At 44.1% G+C, this 26,591-nt stretch overlaps 2 protein-coding genes across 2 annotated transcripts in view; one reads left to right on the top strand and one right to left on the bottom strand.

The window, feature by feature from the left end:
- Positions 1-26,591, top strand: part of LOC140275544 (tripartite motif-containing protein 16-like) — a 292,422-nt gene that overhangs the window by 163,603 nt on the left and 102,228 nt on the right. The gene's annotated exons all lie outside the window — the stretch shown is intronic.
- On the bottom strand, positions 146-25,827 carry LOC140275534 (zinc finger MYM-type protein 4-like). Its single transcript, XM_072371039.1, has 27 exons — positions 25,603-25,827; positions 22,592-23,246; positions 20,780-20,896; positions 20,532-20,608; positions 20,286-20,432; positions 18,495-18,733; positions 18,224-18,413; positions 16,681-16,884; positions 16,344-16,494; positions 16,145-16,260; positions 15,217-15,399; positions 14,006-14,156; positions 13,760-13,932; positions 13,540-13,684; positions 11,814-11,912; positions 11,693-11,730; positions 10,114-10,255; positions 9,686-9,798; positions 8,316-8,541; positions 6,601-6,831; positions 5,915-6,021; positions 5,649-5,826; positions 5,409-5,560; positions 4,092-4,206; positions 3,757-4,005; positions 2,223-2,352; positions 146-1,321 (listed from the first exon to the last, which is right to left on the bottom strand). The coding sequence occupies exons 1-27, from the start codon at positions 25,678-25,680 to the stop codon at positions 1,075-1,077; spliced, it is 4,653 nt and encodes a 1,550-aa protein (XP_072227140.1). The 5' UTR covers positions 25,681-25,827; the 3' UTR covers positions 146-1,074.

Below are 26,591 nucleotides of genomic sequence, written 5' to 3'. Positions count from 1 at the left end.
GGAGCAGCAGAGGTGAATGTGGTTTATGAGGACCTTCCGGGGACAGACGACGTTAGAACAAAATATCCGGATATTCCTGCTAAAAAATTAGCCAGCTTATATTCTTAAACGCTGTGACACACACACTCAATAACAAAAGGTCCAGTCTCACTGGTCAACAAGGTTTTTGAGGCGTTTATTCAAAAAGAACATATAAAAGAAAACAGACAGCCTTGGCAGCCATACTCTGAGGACAGGAGGTTTCAGATATACATGAAGGGACAGCAGTCATCTCCTCTTACGTCACACCACAGTCCGATTTGCAAAAAGTGAATGTCTGAAAGGTCTTTGGATGAAACAGCATTCCCAAGGCAGACTCATACATAGGAAAATTTGTGTTTAACAGTGATTTCATTTGCAAGTATTTTCTGTGCCATGACCCGGACACTGGTGATGAGAATTTGTCCATTTATATCAGAGATGATCGAGGAGATTTAGAAGTTATCATTTTTCATGTTGGAAGCAAAAATCAAGCAACTGTTGCTCTGTCGTGAACAACATGATGGGACCTCAGAGGAGTGATGTGGTGGACAAAAATCACAAGTTTACCATGATCTGCTCAAGGGACCTCTGAAAAATAGATTCATGATCATCAGTGTTTAAAACCAGCTCTGGGATTCTCTAAACCCACCAAGACTATGCTGAAATAATCCTCAAAGTACAACAACTGTGCAAAAGTACTGAGTTTTAAAGATCTGCCACTCAACGTGAAAGTTAACGGCTCCCATCAGAGGTTTTCAGTTTGTCGTCTGAGGCCAACAGAAACCAGGATCTCAGTAATTCACCAGCTCTTCAGTGTGGATTCAATCCCTCCAAGGAGGAAGATTTCTTTCTTTCTTTCTTTCTTTTTGTCTTCTGCACACATGGAGGATCAGAGTCCTTGTGGGCAGCAGTTCAGAGTCGGGGATGAGCTCGGCCATCTTGGGAGCTGTGTAACTCTTCTCTGCAGTTCAGCACACTGTCGCGCCAGACTTTTAATGATCGTTTCAGCTTATTTACAAACATTTACACACCAAAAAAAAGGTCACTTCGGAGTCACTCTGAGTCCTCGTCTTCGTCCATGTCAGGTATAAAAGGCGGGTCGTGGGACGCCTGTTGCTCCGCCCCGCCGTCTTTCTTGGTTCTGATATGCAGCTCTCTGACGGTGAGGATGCGGGTGAGCATGGCCTCCATGGTGGAGTCATCCAGAGGGGTGGAGGAGAACCACAGTGGGCTGTTGGGGACGCAGCAGCGCTCCGGGTGAAGGTAGAACATGTTGGTGCGCTGCTTCACCGACTCTGAGCTGAACGGAAGACGATAAAAAGCAAAGTGACCAACAAACCAGACTAATGTGCACGGGCAGGGTCTTGTTCAGTTAAAGGGGAACTCCGGTGTTTTTAAACCTTATTTCTGGCATGAAATACGTTCATCTACTCACAGAGAACAGTTTGGTGAAAGTCGGCTTCCTTCGGAAGATATTTAGATAACTGGAGATCCATATAACTGAGTGAACGGGGCTTAGAGGATGCAGCCTCTAAATAAGGCATTATCTGTCTTTATTTCACCAATACTTTAAGAAGAATGAATGAATGAACGTGTGCTATAGCTCTGTTAGCTCATAGCTGCTGTTATGTGGCTACTTGCAGCTATAGGAGAGCTAACGGAGGGATTTCTACACAGGCACTCTACTGGGACCACTTCATCCACACGCCCCCCTGCAGCACAGTTTATTCACTCCCTGCTCTGTGACAGTCGGCTAACTTCACACAGAGTTTGCTGCTGATAGTTTTGTGCAACATGGCAGGATATTTATCAGATTTAGACAACGTGAACGACGACTTTGAGTAAGATGGACGTTCTTACTGGAGTGAATGAGCAGCTATGAGCTAACAGAGCTATGAGCTAACAGAGCTATAGCACACGCTCATTCATTCATTCTTCTTAAAGTATTGGTGAAATAAAGACAGTTCACTCCGTTATATGGATCTCCAGTTATCTAAATATCTTCTGAAGGACGCCGACTTTCACCAAACTGTTCTCGGTGAGCAGATGAACGTATTTCATGCCAGAAATAAGGTTTAAAAATACCGGAGTTTCCCTTTAAGTTGGTAGGAGGAAAGAAAGAAGAAGGTCCATGGCAATAAAGCAATGAACCCCCCCTCTTTATTTCATTAAAGTCTTGAATATATATATATTTCACTCACCACTTGGAGAGGTAAAACTCATAAAGTCTGACGGGACATCGGAGAGGGTTTTCTGTGTTCTCCATCATCTCCAGAATGTCTTCTTTACCCTCCTCCTCTCTGCGCCTCTTTGCTGGAACGGCATCTGGATCTGAAAAGGACACAAACATTAAATTCAAAACACTGAAGCAGAGTCAAATAATCACCTGAATGTAGCTGTAAACGCACCCAATAACACAGATCCAGTAACACGCAGTGCCTTGTTGTAGCAACACTCACAATATCTGCCTCATGTTGGTCACATTATGACATCATAACATATGTTTTAACATGAATTGTGGGGAATTAGGTTTTCAATCAGGGTGAAAATATTTAAATCATTCAACATTTGGGTGAAACACATCAAAACAAGAATTATTGGACCAACAACAGGTGCAATGCATCGTCTTCTTGTGAATTAGTTGGCAATTTGAGTTTCTTTTAAGGCGACATTTTCTGGAAAAACCCTTCTTCTTGTTCCTGGGAGAAAATATCAGGGCATCTGAGGTCACCAGCAGGTGTAAAACTCCCTAAAAACAACCCTGGTGTTTATTTCAGCTCCTCTTTGTCTGAAAGTTCCTGATTTAACGAGCCGTTCTCATTTTCATTTCTAAAATATGTCACTCCTTAAGTTGGCTCCGCCTCCTCTGCTAAGCCCCGCCCACCCACATCCACCCTGCTGGACGGATGAAGCCAGCTTCTGGTGGAAATGTTCTGCTGTCAGCTGCACTGAGGAGCATGCATCTTCCATCCAGCAGCAGCCTCAGAGGATATAAGAGCCCAGTGGATAAACTATATCTGAGGCTAATGTTCCAGCAGAGTTAGCTAAAGACTGTGAATGTGCAGCAAACACTTTTCATCCCACTGTTTTAACAACTTGGTCCAGTTCAACGCTGGACTGAAGGAACTGAGCCACAAAGAGGATCAGTTCCAACTCTCAGAGCCTGAACTTCAGAGCAGGGAAATGGAAGCATCTGAGAAATAACTCCTCATGGTTTATTTACTGATTTATTTCTTCCTTTAGCAGCAGCTAACGCTAACAGCTTAGCTAATGAAGATGACGTACACCAACTTCTGAGGAGTTACTGCTGTTCCTTTCTGAAAGATGAACATTATTGTTCCCACATTACTTTGTTAGCTGAAGCTTTCTAGTTGAACGGTTCTGTTCTGTAACTCAGACAACCTGCAGCTGTGTTTAAGGTGTGTTTCCAACACAACACCGGTCCTCTCCTCACTCTCGGTGTGTTAACGTTACATTAGCGGCATGTTTCTGATAAAGATGGAGGTCTCCAGGTACAATTGTTTAATGAGGTTAATATACAGTAATTAACGGTACACATGCATTACTACGAGTTACGCTGTGTACATCTCCGGCTTGGTCCATTACGGTTGATGAGAAAGCATTGTTTGCTAGCAGCTGCTGCTAACTTACAGCTACGCTGTACACTGGGGGCAGTAACTTGTAAAATCACTGTTGTTACCATACGACAGGCGTTACATTTAGACTCTGAGGTACCTGATTCTGCCTCATTTATGGATATGGGCGGGTAGAAGCGCAGGAAGGTGGTCTTGGTGTTGTTCGGGTTGGTTTTGGTGCAGCGCATGACGTGTGCAAACGACAGCTGGCGGTGCTGCTCCACCATGGTGAAGCCAAAATACTTGCAGCAGAAGAAGAGGAGAGTGTTGAGGAGGACGATGGGCGAGTACGCCCCCAGCTGTTTGCAGTCCCACAGAAACTCCTCCTCCACACGAGAATGGATGTAACCTGCAGAGGACGGGGGAGCAGTCATAAAGCCGAATGAAGAAGTCAGTTTGTGTGAAACAGAAGCTGAAACCGAACGAGCGACTCACCACTGGCTGTGACTGCGGGTTTGAATCCTCTCAGCATGTTGGTGAACTCCGTGGAGAACTTGCTGTAGAAGCGATCCATGAAGATATTCTCCACACGACGGTTTTCAAACAGATACTACAGAGAAACAGGATTACAGCCTCAGAATGAGCATGAAAACAGAATTAGCCTCAGAATTAGCATGAATTAGCATGAAAACACAATTAGCCTCAGAATTAGCCTGAATTAGCATGAAAACAGAATTAGCCTCAGAATTAGCATGAATTAGCATGAAAACAGAATTAGCCTCAGAATTAGCATGAAAACAGAATTAGCCTCAGAATTAGCATGAATTAGCATGAAAACAGAATTAGCCTCAGAATTAGCATGAAAACAACCACTTTATGCCATCTGATGCTCTACTTTCAGCTGGACACAACAACGCAAACTAATTTAGACTTCATCCAGTGATAGAAACTAGAAATAAACTCAGGAGATCTGTGGATGTGGGGCTGAAGTTGGTGTTTTCACTGTAGCTCTTTTACACCGTTTACAACCATCCCATCAATGCCTCAGGAAAGAGTCAATAAAGTGGCTCAGTGGATAAAGAAATGGCATAAAAACCTGGCTCGTGTCACCCATCTTCCTTTAATCCTTCATCCCCAATGATTCAGTGATATTAGTGAGTTAAAACTGGTTTATTTACATCAGGAAAATACGTGCCGTGTCCATATTACCAATGATATGCATATATATTTGGGCTGTTAACAGATTCAAATATTTAATCGCAATTAATCACATGATCGTCCACAGTTAACTCGCGATTAATCGCAAATTAATCACACTTAATATAGGTTTTTAATGCTCCTTAAAAGGGATATTTTCTAATTCTCTTCTCAACATCTTCATTTACTTTATTTAAATACATATTTTATTTATTCTTTCAACGATCCAAAGCAAACTGTTCTGACATATACTGTCCAGAACCTTCTCCAAATAAAATAAATACCGCTTTCAAAGCTCATCGTGACAAACTGAAGCCAAACAGAGGGCCACATTGACCTGGGTGTGAAATAATCTCACAAGATTAGGCTACATTCCTTCTTAATTTCAAATACGTCGGTGCACAAACAAACTTCTGTTTTCTCTTCATTACGTTGTCTAAGCACCTGTGAAAGGTCTGCAGCTTAGAAACACCTCGGGGCCTAAAGAGATATAAAACCGAGCGTCACCTGCACGGCAGTGATTGGAAATGTCCTTAAAAGAGATCAAAATGTGCTTCAGAGGGAGCAGAAGTGACTGGTTTGCGTTTCAGTAAAACAATGAGAGGCGTGTCTTACCTGTTGGATGCCGAGGCAGAGGTAGAAGAGGCTGTCGGGGGAGTAAGGCTCCCCGTTTGGTCGTTTCACCTCAGTGATGAAACAGCACAGGCCGTAGCTGAGCTCCGCCGTGGTGCAGCGAAGGATGTCCTCCTTCAGCTCCAGAGGACGAGCTGCCATCAGGACGCAAAAACACAATCAGCGGGTTGAAAGTTAAATGAGGAGTCAGAGTAAAAACTGCCATCATGCGGTCGGACTTACAGCCGAAGCGCGGCTGCTCCAGGTTGGGCTGAGTTTGCCTCCACTGGATCCACCGCTTCCATGCGTCCACGCCATACTGACTCTTCAGTTTGAGGATCTCCGGGGGCGCCGTCTTCTTGGAAGAGGCTCTTTGAGAAGCCGTTTCAGCAGCCTTGGACAACCGCTGCGACTTCCGACCCTGAGACGGAGAGAGAGGACGGCGTTTCATGACATGATCGGGACACATCAACACGCCGGCTCTTCACGGCTCGGAGCTGAACAGTTACCCTCTTATCGCGGGCTTTCCTGTGAGCTTGTCGTCGTCGCACTGCAGGCTGAGGACTCGGAGGTTTGCTGCTCTGCTCTCTCAGCTTGGACATCGACTCCAGAGTTTCTGGCATTGACACAACACAAAACATCAGAGGTGGAACCCAGAGAAGCATTTCAGAGGGGGCGGAGTCACTTAACCCTTTAAAACGGGGTTTTTATTGAAGAAAACCAAGATTTCAAAAGGCTGCAGCTTAATGTAAAGGGTCCAGAAATCATGAGTTAGGAAGAGGGACAAACACTCTTCATCTGCAGCCACATTCAGACGCCCTCCCATGTCCCATCCACCTTTTCCCCGTCATTATGAGCTCCTCCACCTGTGCCTCAGACTCAGATCCGACACCCTCTGAATCTTCAGCAAAGATCTGAACCAAAATTCTTCTGGTTAAATACTTTTATTCACACTTAGCTGCGCGATGGCCGTCTCAGATACGACCTTTTATTTAATTCACACAAAAACTCTTTCATTTGGGAGTCTAATTCAAATAAAACATGTCCGCCACCTGATGATAGTGAGAAGAAACAAAGCGGTTAATAAGTCACTGCATCCTTCAGCTAAAAGTTTAAATGAGGATAAAAGGAGATAAAGATCAACTGGCCGCTGATTTTGACCATTTATCGGCTTCACGTCATCTCTGCTTCTCACCGACAGTGAAGTCAGCCTCGATGTCCATGGGAGGAGGTCCTGGAGGCGGGGCTGGGGGCGGGGCTTCAGAGAAAGGCTCGCTGGGAACGTCTATAATCTGGTTGAGCTTCTCAGAGGCGTAAGGCCGGCTCGGCAACCTGAGACCCGCGTCAGAGGAGGCGTCCTCCCAGTTGTTGAGGAAACTGGCCAAGTCGTCTGTGTCCAGGTCGTCGCTGTAGTTACTGATGTGGTCTGAACAACAAACAGGAGAGAAACACTTGGATAAGAAACATCATTCTGCAACGTGGGCTGAAAACCTGTGGATTATGTTAAAAATCCTCCATTTTTGTGCTGCTGTTCCTATCCTAACACACCCGAGATGTGGAGCTCACCAAAGCTCAGTTGATGGAATCTATTTTACATATTTTTAAAAGGACCATCTGCTTTTGTTCAAATCATCACAAATTGCAACAAACATGATAATTTTCCAGCTAAATGAACAGAAAGTGATTTACTCCCAACCCATTAAAGATCTTTGGCTCATCTTACATACAGTCTGAGAGTGTAATGTGATATAAAAGGAATTAAACAGAGTAGCAGCGCCTGTATCTGCAACCGACAGGTTCAGTTATCCAATTTCCTCGTATTTGAATAACTGTGTTTTTTTGGGGTTTGATTGGCTGTACGAATGCCAGCAGAAATTATCCTGGTCTCAGGTTTTTCACCTCTTTTTGTTTTTAAAACGCACCCGGTGCTGAAGTTTTGGTGCTTTCTAAAAACAAACTGCGGTTCAGGGTCTCTTCCCATTAAGGGTGCAACGATTAGTCGATGCTGTCGACACAAATCAATAACAATAATTAGTGGCCGAGGTATTTAATTGTCGGTTACGTCATCACACTGTTTCACGCTGTCGAGCTGAACATCGTTTTTGGTACAGAGTGAGTCATCGCACCTCCTACCTATCTCTGATTAGAGATGCCTGCGCGTTACGGTAAATAATAGCAGGAAATGACCTGTAGAAACAGTGAAATGACTGCGGCTGAATTATCGTCTTCTTGTCCAAAAGTGTCCAGGATCTGGGAGCATTTCACCTTCAACACCCAGAAAAAATAGATTAGCTGCAAGTTTCATAAAGCCGACCTCACGGGAGCACGAACATTTGAACATGAAGCAGGTTGGAGCTCTGGGAGACTCACCATGGTGAGATATTTAGCTTGTTAGCGTAGCCTGCTAGCTATAAATAAACAGAGTTGTCTTGGATTTTAACATTAAAATTGTATCATTCAGCTTCACAGTCCAAAGTTACAGCCAGGCTGTATTATTTTACACTTTTTGGTATTGATTTGACTTTTGGTGCATTACAGCCATTTTCAGTTAATGTTAAAAATCAAGGCTTGAATGAATCCTTTTTCAGTTTTAGATTGTTTTAATGAGTAATTAACCAATTAGTCGATTAATTGTTTCAATAATCGATGACTCGTCGACGATCAAAACAGTCGTTAGTTGCAGCCCTTATTTCCCGTCTGTGGCCACGTTTCACTAAGCTTAAGACGAGCTTTGGAGGACCGAGGTTGAGGCGACTTCTTCTGCAGAAGGATGCAAACATTCCTGCATCCGAGGCCTTGAAAAACAGCGTCTTTGTGGTGAATTTTATGACATGAAAGAACGAGCAGGAGAGATATTTCTCCAGTTTTTGGCTGGCTGTTCGATTCGATGTTTAAAATGTTCCTTCTTACCATCTGCAGCAGGCAACTCTTGTCTCTCCGCCTCTTTGCTCGGGGGCTTTTCTTTCCGTGTGTCCTGCTTGTTGTTCTTCTCGTCCTGTTCTGCCACCATCTCAGCCATGAGGATGAGCTCCGCCTCGAACGGATCCGACGGGATCTTCTGCTTGATCTCCTGGATGGTTTCCACGATGCGTTCGGCGCTGTCCATCGTCACGGGCAGAAACATCGGCACCGGCAGCTGGGAGAGAAAAGGTGGGAACTTTTAGCTGCTCAGACATGTATTTTATCTTAAATGTCAGCTCAGGGACGATGCTTGGTCCTTTACTCCTCTCTGTATCCGGGCTTAAAACACTACAGGTGACAGGTTAATGCTAAAACTCATGGCTTATTCTGCTGTTACCAATCTGACTCCTCTGGATCCAGATCCACGCACCACTGAGGCCGTTTGTGTTTTCTGCCACTCAGGACAGCTGTGATTTGTTGCTATTTGTGTCTACATTTCATCTGTAATTGTATTGCCAGCTTTTGGTGGCATATATTAGATTATTATATTAGATATTTAGATAACTGGAGATCCATATAACGGAGTGAACGGGGCTTAGAGGATGCAGCCTCTAAATAAGGCATTATCTGTCTTTATTTCACCAATACTTTAAGAAGAATGAATGAATGAACGTGTGCTATAGCTCTGTTAGCTCATAGCTGCTGTTATGTGGCTACTTGCAGCTATAGGAGAGCTAACGGAGGGATTTCTACACAGGCACTCTACTGGGACCACTTCATCCACACGCCCCCCTGCAGCACAGTTTATTCACTCCGTGCTCTGTGACAGTCGGCTAACTTCACACAGAGTTTGCTTCTGATAGTTTTGTGCAACATGGCAGGATATTTATCAGATTTTGACAACGTGAACGACGACTTTGAGTAAGATGGACGTTCTTACCGCAGCCTTATTTAGAGGCTGCATCCTCTAAGCCCCGTTCACTCCGTTATATGGATCTCCAGTTATCTAAATATCTTCCGAAGGACGCCGACTTTCACCAAACTGTTCTCTGTGAGCAGATGAACGTATTTCATGCCAGAAATAAGGTTTAAAAATACCAGAGTTCCCCTTTAAGAATCTTTTTATGCTGCTTTCTGAATCATATGAGGAAGAACCAGGCTTGTTTCTCTATTAGTCAGACTCCTTCTGATCTGCATTAGAGTCCAAAAGTTCCTCATATTCACATAATGATCTGATTTTACTTTAATCAGACAGGTTTTACAGGTGTAAAGTGGTCATTTACATCTCAATCAGATGAAGCAGGACAGTAAAAAGCAGGAAAATCAGGTCAGAGAGTTATTAGTCATCATCCTCATGGTGGTTTCAGGGTAATACGTACAGGCAGCGGCAGGCACACGGGTTTGGGGGTATACTGGCTGTACATGTTCATGGGCACAGGAAGGAAAACCGGCACAGGAACCGGCAGGACCATAACTTTTGGGAAAACATCATCTATAGACACACAAAAAAAAAACATTAAACATAGTCTTTGTTGTGCATCTAAATGAATAAAGGGGTGAAAAGGATTTGCAAATTTCTGTTTTTATTTGTGTTTCACAAAATGTCCAAACTTCACTGAAACTAAGAGTAGAAAACTGTACATTTTACACCATTTCTGATCGAAAGCTAAAAAGAGACACCTGCTAGCAGGAAAGATGCTATTAATGTACAAATAATGTATTCATCGAGGTTGGAAATGAGCCGAAGTGCAGTTATTAACAAAAGTGAAAAACAACGACTTGTGCTACAGAGGAACTGAGCTTTTACCCGTCTGCACCTCAACATCAACCGTCTGCGTTTTGCAGGAGACGCCTTTGTTCTGCACCAGCGGTCGACACATCAGAGCCTTGTTCTTCAGGACTTTTTGGCCGGATGGAGGATGAGGCTTCGTCTCTGTCTGAATGCTGATCTGAAAAACAGACACAACACAAGCATCATGAAACACAATCAGAGCACATTTAAAACAACGAAAAACAAACATTTTACAAAAAGCTGCGTATGACTGTTAATGAGATAAATAACAAGAGTTTAAAAGGTTATAATAAAGGTAAAAGTTAACCTGGAGAAGCCTGAATATACACCGTGTCGCCGAGAGCTTTCACTCACCCGTCCAAATAATCTAATTCAGGTGTTCCTTCCATGGTTCACATGTGAATAAATTCAAGCACACAGGCATGCAGACTGCTTTTACAAACATTTGTGAAAGAATGGGTCGAACTCAGTGAATTCCAGCGTGGTACCGTGATAAGATGCCACCTGTGCAACAAAATGACAGAGCGGGGTCAGCGGATGCTAGAGAGCTTCGTGGAAGGGGTTTCCATGGCAACTGCATCCAAGCCGTTCATCACAGAGTGCAATGCAAAGCCTCGGATGCAGTGGTGTAAAGCTGCCGCCACTGGACTCCAGAGCAGTGGAGACGCGTTCTCTGGAGGGACCAATCACACTTCTGATGGAGGAGTCTGGGTTTGGCCGTTGCCAGGGGAACGGTACTTGTCTGACTGCATTGTGCCAAGTGTAAAGTTTGGTGGAGGGGGGATTATGGTGTGGGGTTGTTCTTCAGGAGCTGGGCTTAGCCCCTTAGATCCAGTGAAAGGAACTCTGAATGCTTCAGGAAACCAAGAGATTTTGGACCATTTCCTGCTCCCAACTCTGTGGAAACAGTTTGGGGATGGACCCTTCCTGTTCCAACATAAGCACCAGAGCACAAAGCAAGGTCCATAAAGACATGGATGAGCCAGTTTGGTGTGGAAGAACCTGACTGGCCTGCACAGAGTCCTGAACTCAACCCGAAAGAACACCTTTGGGATGAATTAGAGCAGAGACTGAGAGCCAGACTTCTGGAAGAATGGTCAAAAACTCCCATAAACACAGACCTAAACCTTGTGGAAAGCTTTCCCAGAAGAGTTGAAGCTGTTATAGCTGCAGAGGGTGGGCCGACGTCATATTAAACCCTCTGGATTAAGAAAGGGACGTCACTTAAGTTCATATTCGTTTGAAGGCAGAAGAGTGAATACTTTTGGCAATAAAGTGTATGTTAGAAACACAAAACGAACAGGTGACGACCACAGAGATCAACCATTTTACTCTGCTTCTGTTGCAGATCTGACCTCTTAAAATAACTGTCATCTTGACCCCAAAATCAGGACCAACCGGGACTGTTCAGTACCTGTATGCATGTAGTGTAGTTTTGGAACAAACTTCCTGTCCTGTTTCATTCATTTCTTGTATAATTCAGTCATTTTAAACAACATGGAGCTAATTTCTGGTATTAGAAGTTGATAAAGTACGAACATAGCCCGTAGTTTGCTGCAGCCACAAACGCTGAAAGTTAAAAACAGCAACTTACATGTGCAGAGTTCTTTGATTGGAAGTTCGAAGTCGCACCTGCGGAGACACAAAGTATTAAACCTTTAGGAAAAAACAAACCGGAGAGGGAAGGTTTTCTTTTCTTATGTGACGTTTTGTACTTTGCTGCGCTGGTCTGTCAGAGGCGTTGGGTTTTCCACCCGGCTTGCCTGCCAGCGACATGACGTTGGCGATGACAGGTGTAGCCTCCACTGAAACAGCTGGAACCGAAACACAGAAACACCATCAGACCTCTCAGAAGAAAACTTTATCGGCTTTTCCAGCTTGAAATTGCTGCCGATATCGGCTCATCTTTACAGGAAGTGAAGCTGATATTAGAGCGCCCTCCGCTGAACCTCAAAGCAAACGGCAGGCAGTAAATTTCTCCAGAATCCACTGAATCCCGAGTACAACACATGATCTACTCTCCAAAAACCAGTTTTACTCTTTTCAGTTTAAGGAGAATAAAACAGACTCAAACTCAACTCAAAGTAACTTTGTTCATCCACATGGAGTTTTGTTTGTTACCCCGACAATATCCAGGCAGACAAGCCCCAGAACAGCTCCCAGCAGCATTCAGACCATAATAATCATGTAAAAACAGTCAGAACATGAGTCATAAATCAAACATAAAACCACCAAGATTACATAAAGTAGGTTTGATAAAAGAATCCAGACTCTCCTGCAGTTTTATCACTCAGTGGGTCTACATGCTGAGATTAACTGGATTACAGCTACAGTTGGGTTCTGCTCCTTATCTGAGGGTAATTATCCTTGGATATATGGCGGTGAATGAATGGAATCACTGGCACAAAGCATGTCATACCCCGGTACGATAGGTGGCGCTGTCCCCATTTCAGCTATCGCTAATAGAGCCACTTCCTGTTGACGTCTTCACCACCAACAACAACAAACTCAGGCATTCAGAAAGATGGCGAACGCAGAGCGAGATGAAGCTGCGTCCCTCTCCATCTGTGATGAGCTTTCTCCATCGCCTTTGTTTCTGTCCGAGGGCGACAACAACAGTAATATCGTCTCCTTCGACTTCCGGGTCACGACCCCGGGAAGAAATCTCGAACATGTGCAGAACACAAAGTCCAATTCACCACGTGCTTCACCGTCTTCAAGCACGTCGAGTTATCTCAGGGTCTTAATCCGACTGCAAAAGAACCCGATCCGGTCCAATTTTTAGTCAAACTAAGGTGTCTACATGAGCTTAATAACTCAGTCTTATTGTAATTCAGCCATTAATCTGATTCTTTGCAGAGCCATGTAGCCACACTGAGTGTTTAGCTGAAGAAAGTCGTCCATCATCCAGTCTTTTATGGACTTTCAGAAGCACAAATCCAACAGAAATGTCATGAGTCTTAAAATAAATATCATCTGCGTAACAGTGGCAGGATACACCTTTTAATGTACTTAATATATGATGTAAGGCAAACAGCATTGGGCCCAGAACAGAACCATGGGGAACGCCTCATCTGGAAAATATCGATTGGTGGATTACCAGGAGACTTAATCATGAAACGTTTTGGATTATGTTGTTTGTTATGTTTATGCATTTATCAGACGCTTTTATCCAAAGCGACTTACAGAGAGGCAGATAGGGTAAGGGGGTCTTGCCTACGGACTACTACTGGAAACAGTACCTTTCATGCAGGGGATTTGAACCCAGAGCTCCCACACGAAAGGTGGCAATTATACCACTACACTATCCAGTCGGGTCGATTAATCGAATCACCAGAATCTCAGCTTGTAAGAAACGTGCACCTAAAGGCCAACGGCTGTTAAAATGCAGACAATCCAAAGAAAGTCAGCCATGAAGTGAAAAACCGGAACGATTCAAACCTTTCGGCACCTTTCCCTGCGTCGCCACCTTATCGCTGCAGAACTTCAGCAGGCAGGTGAGGCCACAGAAGTGTTTGACCTCTCCGAGCATCGGAAGGCTCTGCTTCAGCTTCCCTTTACGCCCGCAGCAGTCGCACTTCGCCACCTGAGAGGAAAACCGAGTCAGTGTCGAGGTCAAAAGGCGGAAACCGTCACGAGCATCACGCCGCGGCTCGCTTACATGGCAGAAGAGCATGGTGTATTTGGACCGGCACTCCTCGGAGCAGAACTCCTCGATGGACCCTCCGTACTGAGCCGTCAGCAGCTTCTTCGACACGCAGTGGCAGTAAACGCAGGAGTGGCAGTGCTTCCCCCAGTTTTTACTCAACTCGTGTCTGAACAGCAGTTTGCAGCCTGGAAACAGAAACCGGTTTACACACAAAGTCCAAAGGACTGGGTTCTGACTTGGTTTCCCTCGCCTCCTTACCGTCGCTGCAGAAGTAGCAGTCTTTGTTGTTGATTCTCTTGGCCTCCCTGGTGATCTTTTCGATCTTGCAGTACTCACACAGGCTCGTCACAGAGTGCGCTTTCTTGTACTCGTTCGCACAGTCGGTCGAACACAGAAAAATCGTCTTGTCCTGCAGACAGACGAAGTAGAAATGATCCGGAAACGCCAAACTACTCCCACATCCCTGGTTTCTCATCATTAAATGATTAAATTCTGTTTCGCCAGCTGAGATTTTCCAAATTACATCCTTTGTGTCTTTGATTTGTTGAATACAGTTAAAATGAGGAGATGATATTAAGCTGGATTGAAAAACACAAGTCTGTGAGAAGTCAAAACAAAATATAAACACATAAAAACACTTGTTTCATCAAACTAGTCCCTCAAACCAAAAGCTCAACTAAAACAGCACAAACTCCTTTGGAAACAGAGTTTATCTTGTTCTGAAACATTCATATTCAACATATTTACACTATCGATGACCATAAAGACTGAGAAACACCATAAAACAGACAGTTTGATTTGATTCACCGACACAGACGTCAGGTTTCCTTCTCTGGTTTTGATTCGCTTGTAAAAGTCATGAATCCGAAAAACTTAATGATTCAGAAAAAAAAATAAAGATATAATATCCCCAAGATACAAGTAATTCCTGAAGATTTCTCTTTTCTGCTGCATTTGTCCACCACAGCAGCTGTTTTTTCCCTTGAGATTAGTTTCCTATTGGGACAACTACTTCTTCTACTAAATTACGCCACTTGTAGCGCCCCCTCTGGTGTTTCTGTGCAGCTGCGTTTAGCGAAAACTACAAGAAACCGGTTCAGGGTCAACTTTAATTGAAAAAACAAAGCTAAACATCAATATTGAGACAGTTCTTTTATGAAAAGAATGTAGTTTGTCAACTTGTTTTAGGGACATTTTGTCTGAGGTGGCGTCCAAATAACTGGTTTCAACAAATTCACTCAGATTCTCAAACAAAACCGCATCTTTTACCTTTGATTATAGTACGGTGTACGGCGAGGGTCAAATCAATTTCAGCCAGTACACATAAAAACCCTCTAACTGACCAAAAAACCAAGCACAGCAGACCTTGAGCATTCAGCTTCTCTTCAGGTTTAAGACTCGTTTCTCCTGCGTAAATCCAAGCTAATCAGCACTTTCAGAGAGTTTCTCTCAGGTAAAAACTGACTTACTTTGATCTGAATAAGCTCAGGTTTGGAAACGATGTTTTGGGAACACTGGAAGCAGTTCAGTTTCGGTGATTCCTTCATGTCTTGTGGTGCTGGTTGGTGGGGAGAGACGGCCTGGCTCTGAGAGGATGCTATTGGCAACTTGGTAAAAACATTCAGCTGTGTCTGGTTCTTCTTGAACTTTTCCTGTGGAGGAGATAATTCCTGGTTAGGAACCACAAAAATGTGCAGAGTTAATAGTGATATTTCAATTTTTCCCCTCTTGTTAAAGAAAAGAATTGAGGAACGACAACAAAATAATCCTTTAAAGTGAAAATAAATAATAAAGCAGCTCCAGAGGTGGTTTGGTTTCCCAGATCCACCATATTTATCTCTTTAAACGTCTCTTTGGTGCACGTTTTCCCTTTAAATCGGTGTCTAACTATCACCAGATTGGTTAGCAGACGTTATTCTACCCAACAGTTTTAAAGCATTTAAAGCAGTCTCTTTAAATGAGCCGAAGTGTCGTCTTTATGGGCTGATTTTCAGTCCCAGTTTCTGACAAAAGAAACGTGAATTCAGCTGGATTAATATAGAGCGTTTACTGCATTATGTGGGTGTGTCCGACTGGTTTTCAGAAGACAGATTTGGTGAAAACGTTGTGAATGAAGCTCTATGAGGCACATTGAGCAGCTTTTTCTAACTGCTGATATTAAAATATCAGAAACACTGAGCTCATGTTCTTTCACCGCTGCTTTTTACCTTTTTAAAAATCTTTCTCTCTCTGAATTAAGCAGATCAAACACAACACTGAATCTGTCCTTTAAACACAGTGGTCTTTATAACGCTTTAAGGTTAAAACAGATCCCAAAACCGCCCAAGAGACTGACCCCAAAAGCCATTTTAAAGTTTGAGCTGTGAGTAAAATATCTCCCAAGTCTTTGGGAATCACCTGAAAGGACATGACACACGGCATGGAGCAGAAGTTCCTGATGGAGGTGTCCGACATGGCCAGGTGGTAGGACGGGACGGTGGTTTTCCCGCAGCTGTCACAGTTCAACCGCGCGCCTGTGGAGGGCATCATGTTCCGTCAGATAAAGAACTAAAAAGACTTCAACGTTCGGGGTAAAGTGGAATCTTCTGACCTGTACCTGAGGAGCTGACAGACTGGACCTTGAAGGCCATCACACAGCTGCTGCTGCAGAAGAGGTTCACCGTGTCGTCCACGTTTTTGTTGTCCACCATGTGCGCCACCAACCGGACGGTGCGGCACATCGTGCACGGCTGAGTTATCTTGGTTCTCTGTCCAGAAACGAGAGCAGGAATGAAGAAAGACTCATCATAAAACCAGTGACAAAGCCAGCGTAAAGCTCTGATTTTTAACTTAAATCAGCTTGAATTGTTCCACAAAATATTCTAAAGCTCTAAACTCTTTGTGTCAGGAAAAGGACCTGAAAGCAGCCACAATAAAGATAAATAAGCTCATACATCTTTGTATTTTTCCAGACAGTTGGTGTCACACAACGTTTTGCTGGCGCCCTCCATCTTCAGCATCAGCGGCTTGGTGTGGCAGTACGAGCCGCAGTTGGCGCAGCCGGCCATCAGCAGGTTGTTTACGGAGCGGAAACGGTTGAAGCAGCCGTCGCTGCACATCTTGTGCACGGCGCCGTTCAGGATCACTTCGTGTTTGCTCTGCAGGGAGATGACGAAAAAAAAGAGAAAACAGACGCATTAAAAACACAAAAAGGATCTGAAACATAAAAGACTGGACGTCAAATAGGATAAAACTGATGAAAGGGTCGAAGAAACTGAAAAAACTAAAAGTTTACCAAAGAACAAAATACAATTAACCATGAATTCTGCAGAACCTACGAGGATGAGACCAACATCACTGACCGAACCGAAACCGAGTCACAACTGTTCAAAATGTCAATGTTGACTTGTTCCTGATCAGCCTTCTTTGCTTTATATATTTCCATGAAAACAGATTCACAGAATCATAAATGTAACAAGCTTTAAAGTGAACATCTGGTCTGAGCTCCTTTATTCTCCAACACAGCCTGAACCCTCTGAGACAAGCTTTCTGTCATTTCTTTAAGGAGTCTTCAGGAATAGTTCTCCAGGCTTCTTGAAGGACATCCCAAAGCTCTTCTTTGGATGTGGGCTGCCTTTTGTTCCGTTCTCTGTCAGATGATCCCACACTGCTTCAATAATGTTGAGGTCCGGGCTCTGGGGAGGATTCATCCCTCCATAAGACCTGTTGCCACTGATTTTCAGTCCACTTCTTGTGTCATTTGGCACAGCTCAGCCTTTTCTCCCTGTTTCCCTTCCTTAAGAACGGCTTCTTGACAGCCACCCTTCCATGGAGACCATTTCTGATGAGGCTTGGGCCAACAGTAGATGGATCAGCTGAAGGTCCAGATGCATCTCTCAGGTCCTGTCAGGTCACAGCTGGATTTTTTCCTCTTTCTTAAGGACATCACTTTCAGATCCTGTTCATCTGCTGTAGATAGTTTTTTAGGCCTGACACTTCTTCTTTTGTCCTCCACTTGTCCAGTTTCCTCAAATGTTTTAAGGACACACTGCACACCATGCTGAGATATGCCAAGTTTTCAGCCAACAGCTCTTTGGGAATCACCTTGTTGCTGCAGAAATCCTATTTTCTGTCTGTCAAACTGTGTTTTCTTTGCTGTTTTTCATAGATGCAGCTAAAGAAATGGGAACAAATGATGTGTCTTTGTGACAAAGTGCCTAAAGATCCAGTTTAAAATGGCTTCTTTGCTAAGTTGTCTGTTCTGTGTCGACACAACACTGGTTCATCCCTTGAGTTAGGAGCCTTTTTTCTGCCTGAATGGTTCATAGGTCAGAGTTCAGTGGCTGAACAAAGAAAAAAGGACTGAAAATTAGTGAAAAAGCAGAAAATATACAACAAAAAAATAAAGAAATGAGGCTGGATCAATAACTCAGGTTCACTGTGAACATTGTGAAATTAAAACAATAATTAGTTGCTACATTATTCTGTTGGACTCACAACGCTGCATCTTGTGCAAATGCTGCAGGGAGTCTGCGTCTGTGGCGTTTCCATGGATACAACAGGCATCCTGTAGCTGGAGGAGCTTTTCCTCAGGTTGAAGGAGGTCAGGCAGTTCTGGCTGCAGAACTCCTTCATGATTCCTTTCGCATCTGGAGCCAGAATGACGTCCTGCGGCCGAAATATCAACCTGAGGGAAGAAAGACACCAAACTTTGACACATTTCCGTTTTTTCACAGACTACAGCTCGAATGTTCGGTGTTGAACTCACTTCTGGCAGTTGTGGCACACCTTGGTGCTGCCTTTGATTGCGGGGAGCGACGTGGTGAGGCAGGCGGTGGAGCAGAACAGCGCCGGCGAGCCTTTCCTCTGGAAAGCCGTCTGGCCTTTCAGGAGGCTCTTCTTACAGTGGGAGCAGGACATGTGCAGCGATGGGGCGCTGAGGCTCTGCTGCGCCTGCGCCTCGGCGCCTGGAGTCACCGAGAACACCGCCCCAATCCTCAAGTCCTCCTTTAAAGGAGAAAACGCTGGACTCAGGTCATTATTCCCCACACCTTCTCTTTGAATGGAAAGGCCTTCGTTTAGAGCACAGGATTGTGGGTTTTTTAGCAGTCAAATCAAATGCATTTACATCGTTTGCCACCTGAACAGAAGTATGTCGCCCAAACAGAGCAAAAGGAGGCGTTCTGCGACTTGGATGAGTGACACAGATGACAAAATGAATCCAGTAAGAGTCACAAACGTGTGAATATCCACAAAACCGACAGTATTATCACTCAGGGAGCAAAAAAGTCACCAACTCAGCAGTTATTTTTGTCACGATTTATTTTCTGTTCCATGTCTCGTCATTTCCTGTTTTATTTTGAAAAGTCACTGATCTTGTCCTCTTGTTTCAGGTAACTTCCCCTTCCTCCCGTATCTAGCGTCTGATTGTCTTCCCTGATTCCCAAAGTGTTTCCACCTGTTCCTCATGTGTTTAAATAGTCTGTGTTTCCCTTGTCTCGTCGCCAGTATTTTGTCTCTTTTGAGTACATTTCCAGCCCTTTGTGTCTTCCATGTTCCACAGAAACCATAGAAACCTGCAGCGAGCGTTTCTCCTGCAGTGCTGTCTTATTTGTAGTTTATCCATAGACATAATTTATTTATTGTTACGGTAAGTTTCATAGCCTTGTTTATTCCTCCATTTTCAAGGAGAGATTTTTGTTCTAACCTGTTAGTCGCCTCCGGTAAAGGAGAGCTTTGAGTTAAAGTTAAATTTTCATAGAGCCTCTGTTTTGGAAGAGTGCGTCTTTTGTTTTGTTAACTATTCATAGCTTTTTTCTTTTCCTCCCAGCGTGGAGAGTTTTATGTTTTATAACTTCCATATCTGCGCTCCTCCTCTGCCATAGTTAGAGGTTTTTTATAGTCCTTTCTTTTGCGCTGCCAGGAGATCGCCCTGCAGCGCCCTGTGTTGATAAAATAAAACCCTTTTGGAATCCAAAGACCCTGCATCTGTGTCCTAAGTCCTCGAGGTTCCTGACAATTTTGTCCTCATTTGTGATGTTTTTTTTGGTTAATTACACAAAATCTGTCAAACGGTTTATTGTGTAAGGTAAGTTTCATAGTCTTGTGGCTTCGTGAAACTTTGTGGAGAGTTTAAACACGAACAAAAAAAGGAGACAGTAAGAAAGAAGTCACTCTTTTTATCTTTGGCTTCATCTCGGGGGGGAAAGTCCCAGTTAGAGGACTGATAAATAAATGATTCTCACATAATATGGTGTTGTTGCAGCTCCTGTTCAGTCATGTCTGGGACTTCTGCTCATATCTGACGGTCAGTCAGTATTTTCCAGGTCAGAGAACATCATTGAGCCGTTGTAAAGAAACCTGAAACTGATCTTCTAACTTATTCTCACATCTTCTGAATCAAATCGACACCAGAAACCCGACAGAATCGGGTCGTAAGACAGACGCTGGGACCAATCGGCGTCCTGCACTCGATGTTCAGGCTGTGCAGAAGCTTCATCCAATCAGCTGCAGAGTCTGAACCTTTGTGCGTTTTAAGGGCTGCCAAAGTGCCTCTCACCTTTTTCGGCTCGTCTTTGACGCTCGCCGTCGATGTGGAGGATACCAGCGCCTGCTCGTACTCCTCGTCCACCGGCTCATCCTTCACTTTGGCCAAAGGCGGCGAAGGAGACGACTTGATTGGTTGGGAAACAACGCGCAGCTTTTCCTTTGAGGGTAAAAGTTTGCTTTAATGCAGGACTGAGGACAGCTAAAGTACAAAGTAAGAGAAAGGGAAAACAAAGGAGATCATCTCGCTTTTACTTACAGCGTCTAATCTTGGAATGGACAGCTTGACCAGTTTCATCCCGTTCAACAAGCCTGCAGGCGATGAACTGTCTCGTCCTGCCGCAGCAACACACAAACCGGTTATCCGTAGAGCAAATATGTAACAAATATAACAAATATGTTACAGAGTGTCTCATAAAACTCAAAGCTAGTAAAACTGAACAATCTCAACTGCGGCTGTTTGGCTTTTTGGTGAAAGCCTCCGACTCGAGCGCCGCGGTCACCCACCTGTACTCGCCGTCGTGGCCTCAGACGAAGTAGACGAGCTGGAGGACCGCAGCAAATCTGACGCCGTCGGCTTCACATCAGCTTCCTCCTCAATGGCGTTAATCTCTGGCGCCGAGACTGAGGGAAAGCACGGGGAAGAAGTGTGAACGCCTTTTATTTCAGGCTTTATCACTCCACAATCAGAAGGAAATGACATAAGAATCTGAAAGAAGACATGAAACAGATCATCCAGCAAACTAATGGCAGCCTTTGTAAACACAAGCTGCTCCTCGTGCAGAAAAAGAAGGTTTGTTGGGACGGGAGCTTCATGTTTCCCCTCCCTGGCCTCATCCTTTGTTCAGTTCGGCCATAAAGTTGGTCAAAACTCTTTAATCTGATGAAGGGATGGAGCAGGAAATTAAATGAACGACAAATGGCCCGTGTCCTCAGCTGGATCACCAAGCCTGATAAACGACTTCCGATCACATTCCTGCACATTAAAACGTTTTAGAGCGAGAGAGAAAACTTTAGAAATGTCAGGAAGCTTGTGGAAAGGACGCCAGAGACCAGATTCCCCAGAGAATTTGACCCTTTTTGGGACAGATTCAGCCAGTAAACTAATGCTAAAACATCCAGCTGTGTCTTTATTGTCCCTGAGTCAGAGGCAGTGAGCTTCATCTGTCCCTGTAAGGATAAAATAATCACCTGGGATACGATCGATGACCTCCTGCCGCTCTGACACACAGAGGCAAAAACATCCGTTTTGGTTGTTAAAAGGGCAGCAAACACAGCTGGAAGAGAACAAGCACCTGAAATGTTCACAAGTTTGATTTTATGACGTCATACATGAACGGATGCTCGGCTGTTTTCTCCTCCGTGTCACACTGAGGTTTGTTTTCAGAGAACAGCTTCAGATTCGTCATCTTTCTGCAGACCAAAGAAAGGAGAAGCGAGAACCTGAGAGAGGAAATGAGCTGGAAAAGCTAAAAACGTCGAAGCAACTGAACAAGAAGCTTTTTGGAGACAGAAACTGAGTCATTGAACTCTTCTCCACGTTGAGAAATGATCACGAAGCTCCTGAATCTGAAACAACGAGCTGATATGAAGCTTTCCTCCAGAGCTGCGTTCACATCTGGCTTCGTACCGCACAGCTGGAACCAACCAGAGCAAATAAACCAGACGAGACACAGCGAGGCTTCGGGTTTCCTTTTCTACTGCTGGGACCTTTCATGAGAGTGAGTCCCGGCCATTTCCTGAGAGGTCATGTGATCCGTCATCTGAGTGACTCTAAACTTTGAAAAGTTTTCCTTAAATTCTGCAGTTTTCACCAACATTTCTGAACACACAATTTCAAAAAAGCACATAAAAAATAGACTTTAACTTAACCAGGTTAAACCGAGTTAACCAGGAGGTTAAACCGAGTTAACCAGGAGGTCAAACCGTGTTAACCAGAAGGTTAAACCATGTTAACCAGGAGGTTAAACCATGTTAACCAGGTTAAACCATGTTAACCAGGAGATTAAACCGCGTTAACCAGGAGGTTAAACCGTGTTAACCAGGTTAACCGAGTTAACCAGGAGGTTAAACCGAGTTAACCAGGAGGTCAAACCGTGTTAACCAGGAGGTTAAACCATGTTAACCAGGTTAAACCATGTTAACCAGGAGATTAACCAGGAGGTTAAACCGTGTTAACCAGGAGGTTAAACCGCATTAACCAGGAGGTTAAACCGTGTTAACCAGGAGGTTAAACCGAGTTAACCAGGAGGTTAAACCGCGTTAACCAGGTTAACCGAGCTGAAGCACAGCTCCCCTCGGAGGCCCGCTGGGTTTTACCTGTATTTGAGTCCGTGGGTGACCTGCTGACCTCTCGGTCCAAACCACTCTGCTCCTCTACTTTCATCTGAGCCTCCTGTTCCATCTGATCTACGGTGCCGATGTCCATCATCTCGTCGAGGTCGTTCGCCGTGGAGACGCCATGCGGGCAGCTGACAGATGACGTCTCCTGCGGTTCGCCGTGGTCGTCCTTGGTGTTCCCTCCTCTGCTGTCAGGTTTCTGTTTTACGACCTCTTTGAGATCTGAAGCCGTGTTCTCGCTGATGTCCGGTCCTGCAGAACTGACCTCTGAGCTTTTGTCCTTCTCTGCTTCGTCTTCCTCTTTCACCACAAACCCGTCCTCCATCTTCACCTCAGGATCCTCTTTTTCCCGCTTGGACTCGTCATCGTGAACCGGTCTGAGCGTCTCCGCTGTGGGAACAGTCTGTGAGGAGGATGCAGACGCAGCAGGGTCGGCCACCTCAGGTTTAGTTATTTCCTGCTGCGTTTCTTTACTTTCAATCTCGTTTTCAGAAGCAGAGACGTTGTCATCCTCGCATGGCTGCTCGGAGAGTCTGGGCGAAGAGCCATGCACAGGTTCCGTCTCTCCAACATCCCCTGATGCTCCTGGACCTGAACCAGCATCCACGGACTGTCCGTCTGCCCCCTCTGTTACCTGTGCATGACGACATGAAACCGTTCACAAGATAAAAAGACAGATTACTTAGAAAGTTTAAACTCCCAGCTGTGAGTGTGACATTTCAAACAATCGATCTTTGGCAGACTTGAAGAACCAGACCCAAGAAATCCAGACCAGTTCGATCGAGATGAGATCTCCAGCTGCTTCCATGTTTTACACAGATACAGATTTATGTGACAAGCTCATATAAATCTTTGTGGAAACATGACAAGTTGTTTTAGCACTTGGTGCGCTATCTGAATAAACAACAACCCTGTTAAGTCTCCATTTCAACACACATTTCAACTGTTGCTATATGTATATCTCTTTACAGGTCTGAAAATCCACTAAAAGCCAGGCTCCGACCTCTTAAACACAAAAACCACAACATAACATGGATTTCCAGTGCGTGTCTTCGCTATAAATGTCGAGAAATAAAATCAGAGCAACTCTGGAAAATAAAAACTACAAAGAAAGAGAAAATTACAATGAGGAGAAGTCTTAAAAGGAACCCCGGCTGATGATTAATGTTTTTTTTTTTACCAGCTGTATAAAAACAACATCTTAGTTTGTATAAAAAAGACATTTTCCCTGGTCGGCCGCCATTGTTGTTTACGTCGCAATCCTGTCTGCGTCATGACGTCGCGGCTTTGCACCGGGCTCGGTCCCGTTAATTTTACAGGTGCAAAACCCTGTCACCTGTGCAAGCTTTTTTAATTTGAACCTGAGAGAGACGTAAGCGAGGAGGAGCACGCTGAAGTCAAAATGAGCTTCAAAATGAAGACGCAAAGGTGCGCATCAGCTGGCATCAGATGTGGAGTTTTCCGCTCATTATTTGGAGAACACGAGACTTACGGACTGTTGCGTTGACTGATCGGGTGACTCGTCGTCAGCATCCTCCTTGGTGGTGGCCGATGGTTGGCCATCAGAGGCTACATCTGCAGGAGCAGGTTGTTGACACAAATTTAACGTCTCCCGCCGCTGGCGTTTCCTCGAGCAGACTCGTTTACTCGTATCCCGAGGGCGTTTTTGTAAGAAAAATGTAGGCACGGCATCTGGCTTCAGTCTCCGTTTATAGCCGGCAGCACCTGTGAGCTCTTTCATCAGCTTAGGCCGGCTAAAGGCATCAAAAGTATCTGGAGAGAAGTGCCGAGAACACAGGTGTGGCCTCTTTGGAAGTTGCAAACGCCCACAGGCAATTTCCCACTCCTTTCTTCTCTTCTTGTCAGTCGGAAAGCGGTGGATGCTTACATCGGTCCCCTTGTTCCCCTTCGATTGAAAATTACACCCAAAAGCAGCACAATGTGGCATTATTGTGTTTTTGTCGTTTCTGAAAGCTTCAGACTCGGCTCCAGGCACAAAACAACTAATTCACGTCATCAACCCAGCATGCATTGCGCTAATAAAAAAATGGCTGCCACCGTAAGTTTTACACCCATAACATGTGTTAGGAATTGAGACTTTTAAAGAAATGACATTTCTTAACATTTCTTTTTTAACAACACATTCTAGTATAAGGTAATTATTAACGCATATTCATGCCTATTGGTCCTCACAGTCGGGGTTCCTTTTCAGAGATTTGGTGTTTACACCCCAGGGGATTTATTTTGTGTCGCTATCAAACTGGAAAAACTTCAGACACTAAAACAAGGTAGGAAATAATACAACAAAACAAACTACAGAATGAGGATACACTTGAATGAAACCCAGCTCATAAATGTAAATCCATTCAAACAGGTTTCTATTAAACTAATGTCTTCACACACTGGCTGTGGTTAAAAACCAGGCTGCTGATTTCTCTCGCGAGATTTGGGAACTCGTTAACAACTTTACCACAAGGCTATTTTAAACACAATCACAGCAAATGTGCAGGATTAAGATAAACAGCCATGGCGCAACATCTGCAAAGATCCCTCAACCGAGCAATTACATCTGTGATTAGGCAATAGTTTGTGTTCTTTTCCGTGTTTTCTTACAACACGACACAAGTTAGCATGCTACATTAACGCTGCTCTCGCGCAGCGTTGCAGCGGCTGAACAAACTACAGCAGTCTGGAGTTAGTGCGCAGATGATAGATCTGCTTTTCTTGTCTGAGCCATTTTATGTGGTTTGGCCACGAATATGACGTGTTAGTTTCGTGATCTGTAAATAAACAAAAGGACAATGAGCTCACTGTCTGCTAGGCTAACGCTAGCTCGCACACTCTTCTCTGTGACTGTTAGCTTAAACGCTTGCTCTCCTTTACAACAGCTAACAACAAACAGCCGGACTGACTTACTCATCTGTCAGCTGGATTTGCTGTGTAAATGTAAATAAAAGGACATGCAGCCATGACAGCGTGAAGAAATTTACCGCGCCAGCAGCTTGGACAGATGATACTTCATTGGTGGCGTGATTCTGGTGTCCATCGTTGGTTTCTGTGGTCGCCATGTTTGCATCAAAGTCAAGATGGTCAGAGTTCCCAAAAAAACGGAGTTGAGTCCTTTATAGTTGTCTTTAAAACCGTAAAACTACTTTACACACATCCCTTTACAACATCATTTGCAGCCAGTCGTCTTATTCGTCTCTGAGTTTAAGAAACGACGCATTAGCGCCCCCAGCTGGAGCGGAGGGTGGATCGGATTTTCCTGAAATGGGGTCATGACGCTCCAAAATTACTTCCCTAATTCAACTGTTTTAGTTTTAAAAAAAAATAATAAATCAAAGTTAGGACATGAAACCATTTAATTTACCAGCTGAACATAACTGCTTCTCTTCTCTTTGGGGTTGATGGTTTAAGTTTTTTTAGGCTTTTCTGGACGGAAATCCCATTTCCATCAGCTGGTTTCTTAAAGTTCAGTCACAAACTGACTCCTGTTTCTGTTCATTCGTTTTCATTTGCATTGTGTACGTTTCCTCTTCAAATCAGACGTGACGATTTCAAAATTCAGATTTAGTTGCAAAATGATCACAAACTTATTTTTCTGATACTGAGTCAAAGTTCTGACTTATTAGCTCTAAACTTTTACTCCCTCTAAATTCGAGTGTTTCTAACATGAGAAACGAGATGAAAATGTTGACTTTGTACCCTCTGAGACAGTTTCTGTTATAAGTTATTCTTTTTCTCTCCATCACTGGTTGAAATGGGCTTCTGTAAATCAAACATGAATAACATGAATTTAAAGCTTCTTCTTGATCACAAAAGTCATTTTTCACTGTCATATTCCCCGGTTTTAACGTATTATTCAATCCTGTGAGACTAAAACAGAATCTGTACCAGTTCTTCTTTGAAAGACCTTCATTTTCCATCCTCACTGTTTTTTCCACCTTTCTCTTCATGTTGAATTATAGATTTAATCTCT

The sequence above is a fragment of the Leuresthes tenuis genome, unplaced genomic scaffold (assembly GCF_036924035.1).
Source record: "Leuresthes tenuis unplaced genomic scaffold, fLeuTen1.0.hap1 SCAF_18, whole genome shotgun sequence".
Classification (NCBI taxonomy): Eukaryota; Metazoa; Chordata; class Actinopteri; order Atheriniformes; family Atherinopsidae; genus Leuresthes; species Leuresthes tenuis.
The sequence above is the reverse complement of the archived record's forward strand: the minus strand, read 5'-3'. Positions and strand labels throughout refer to the sequence as shown.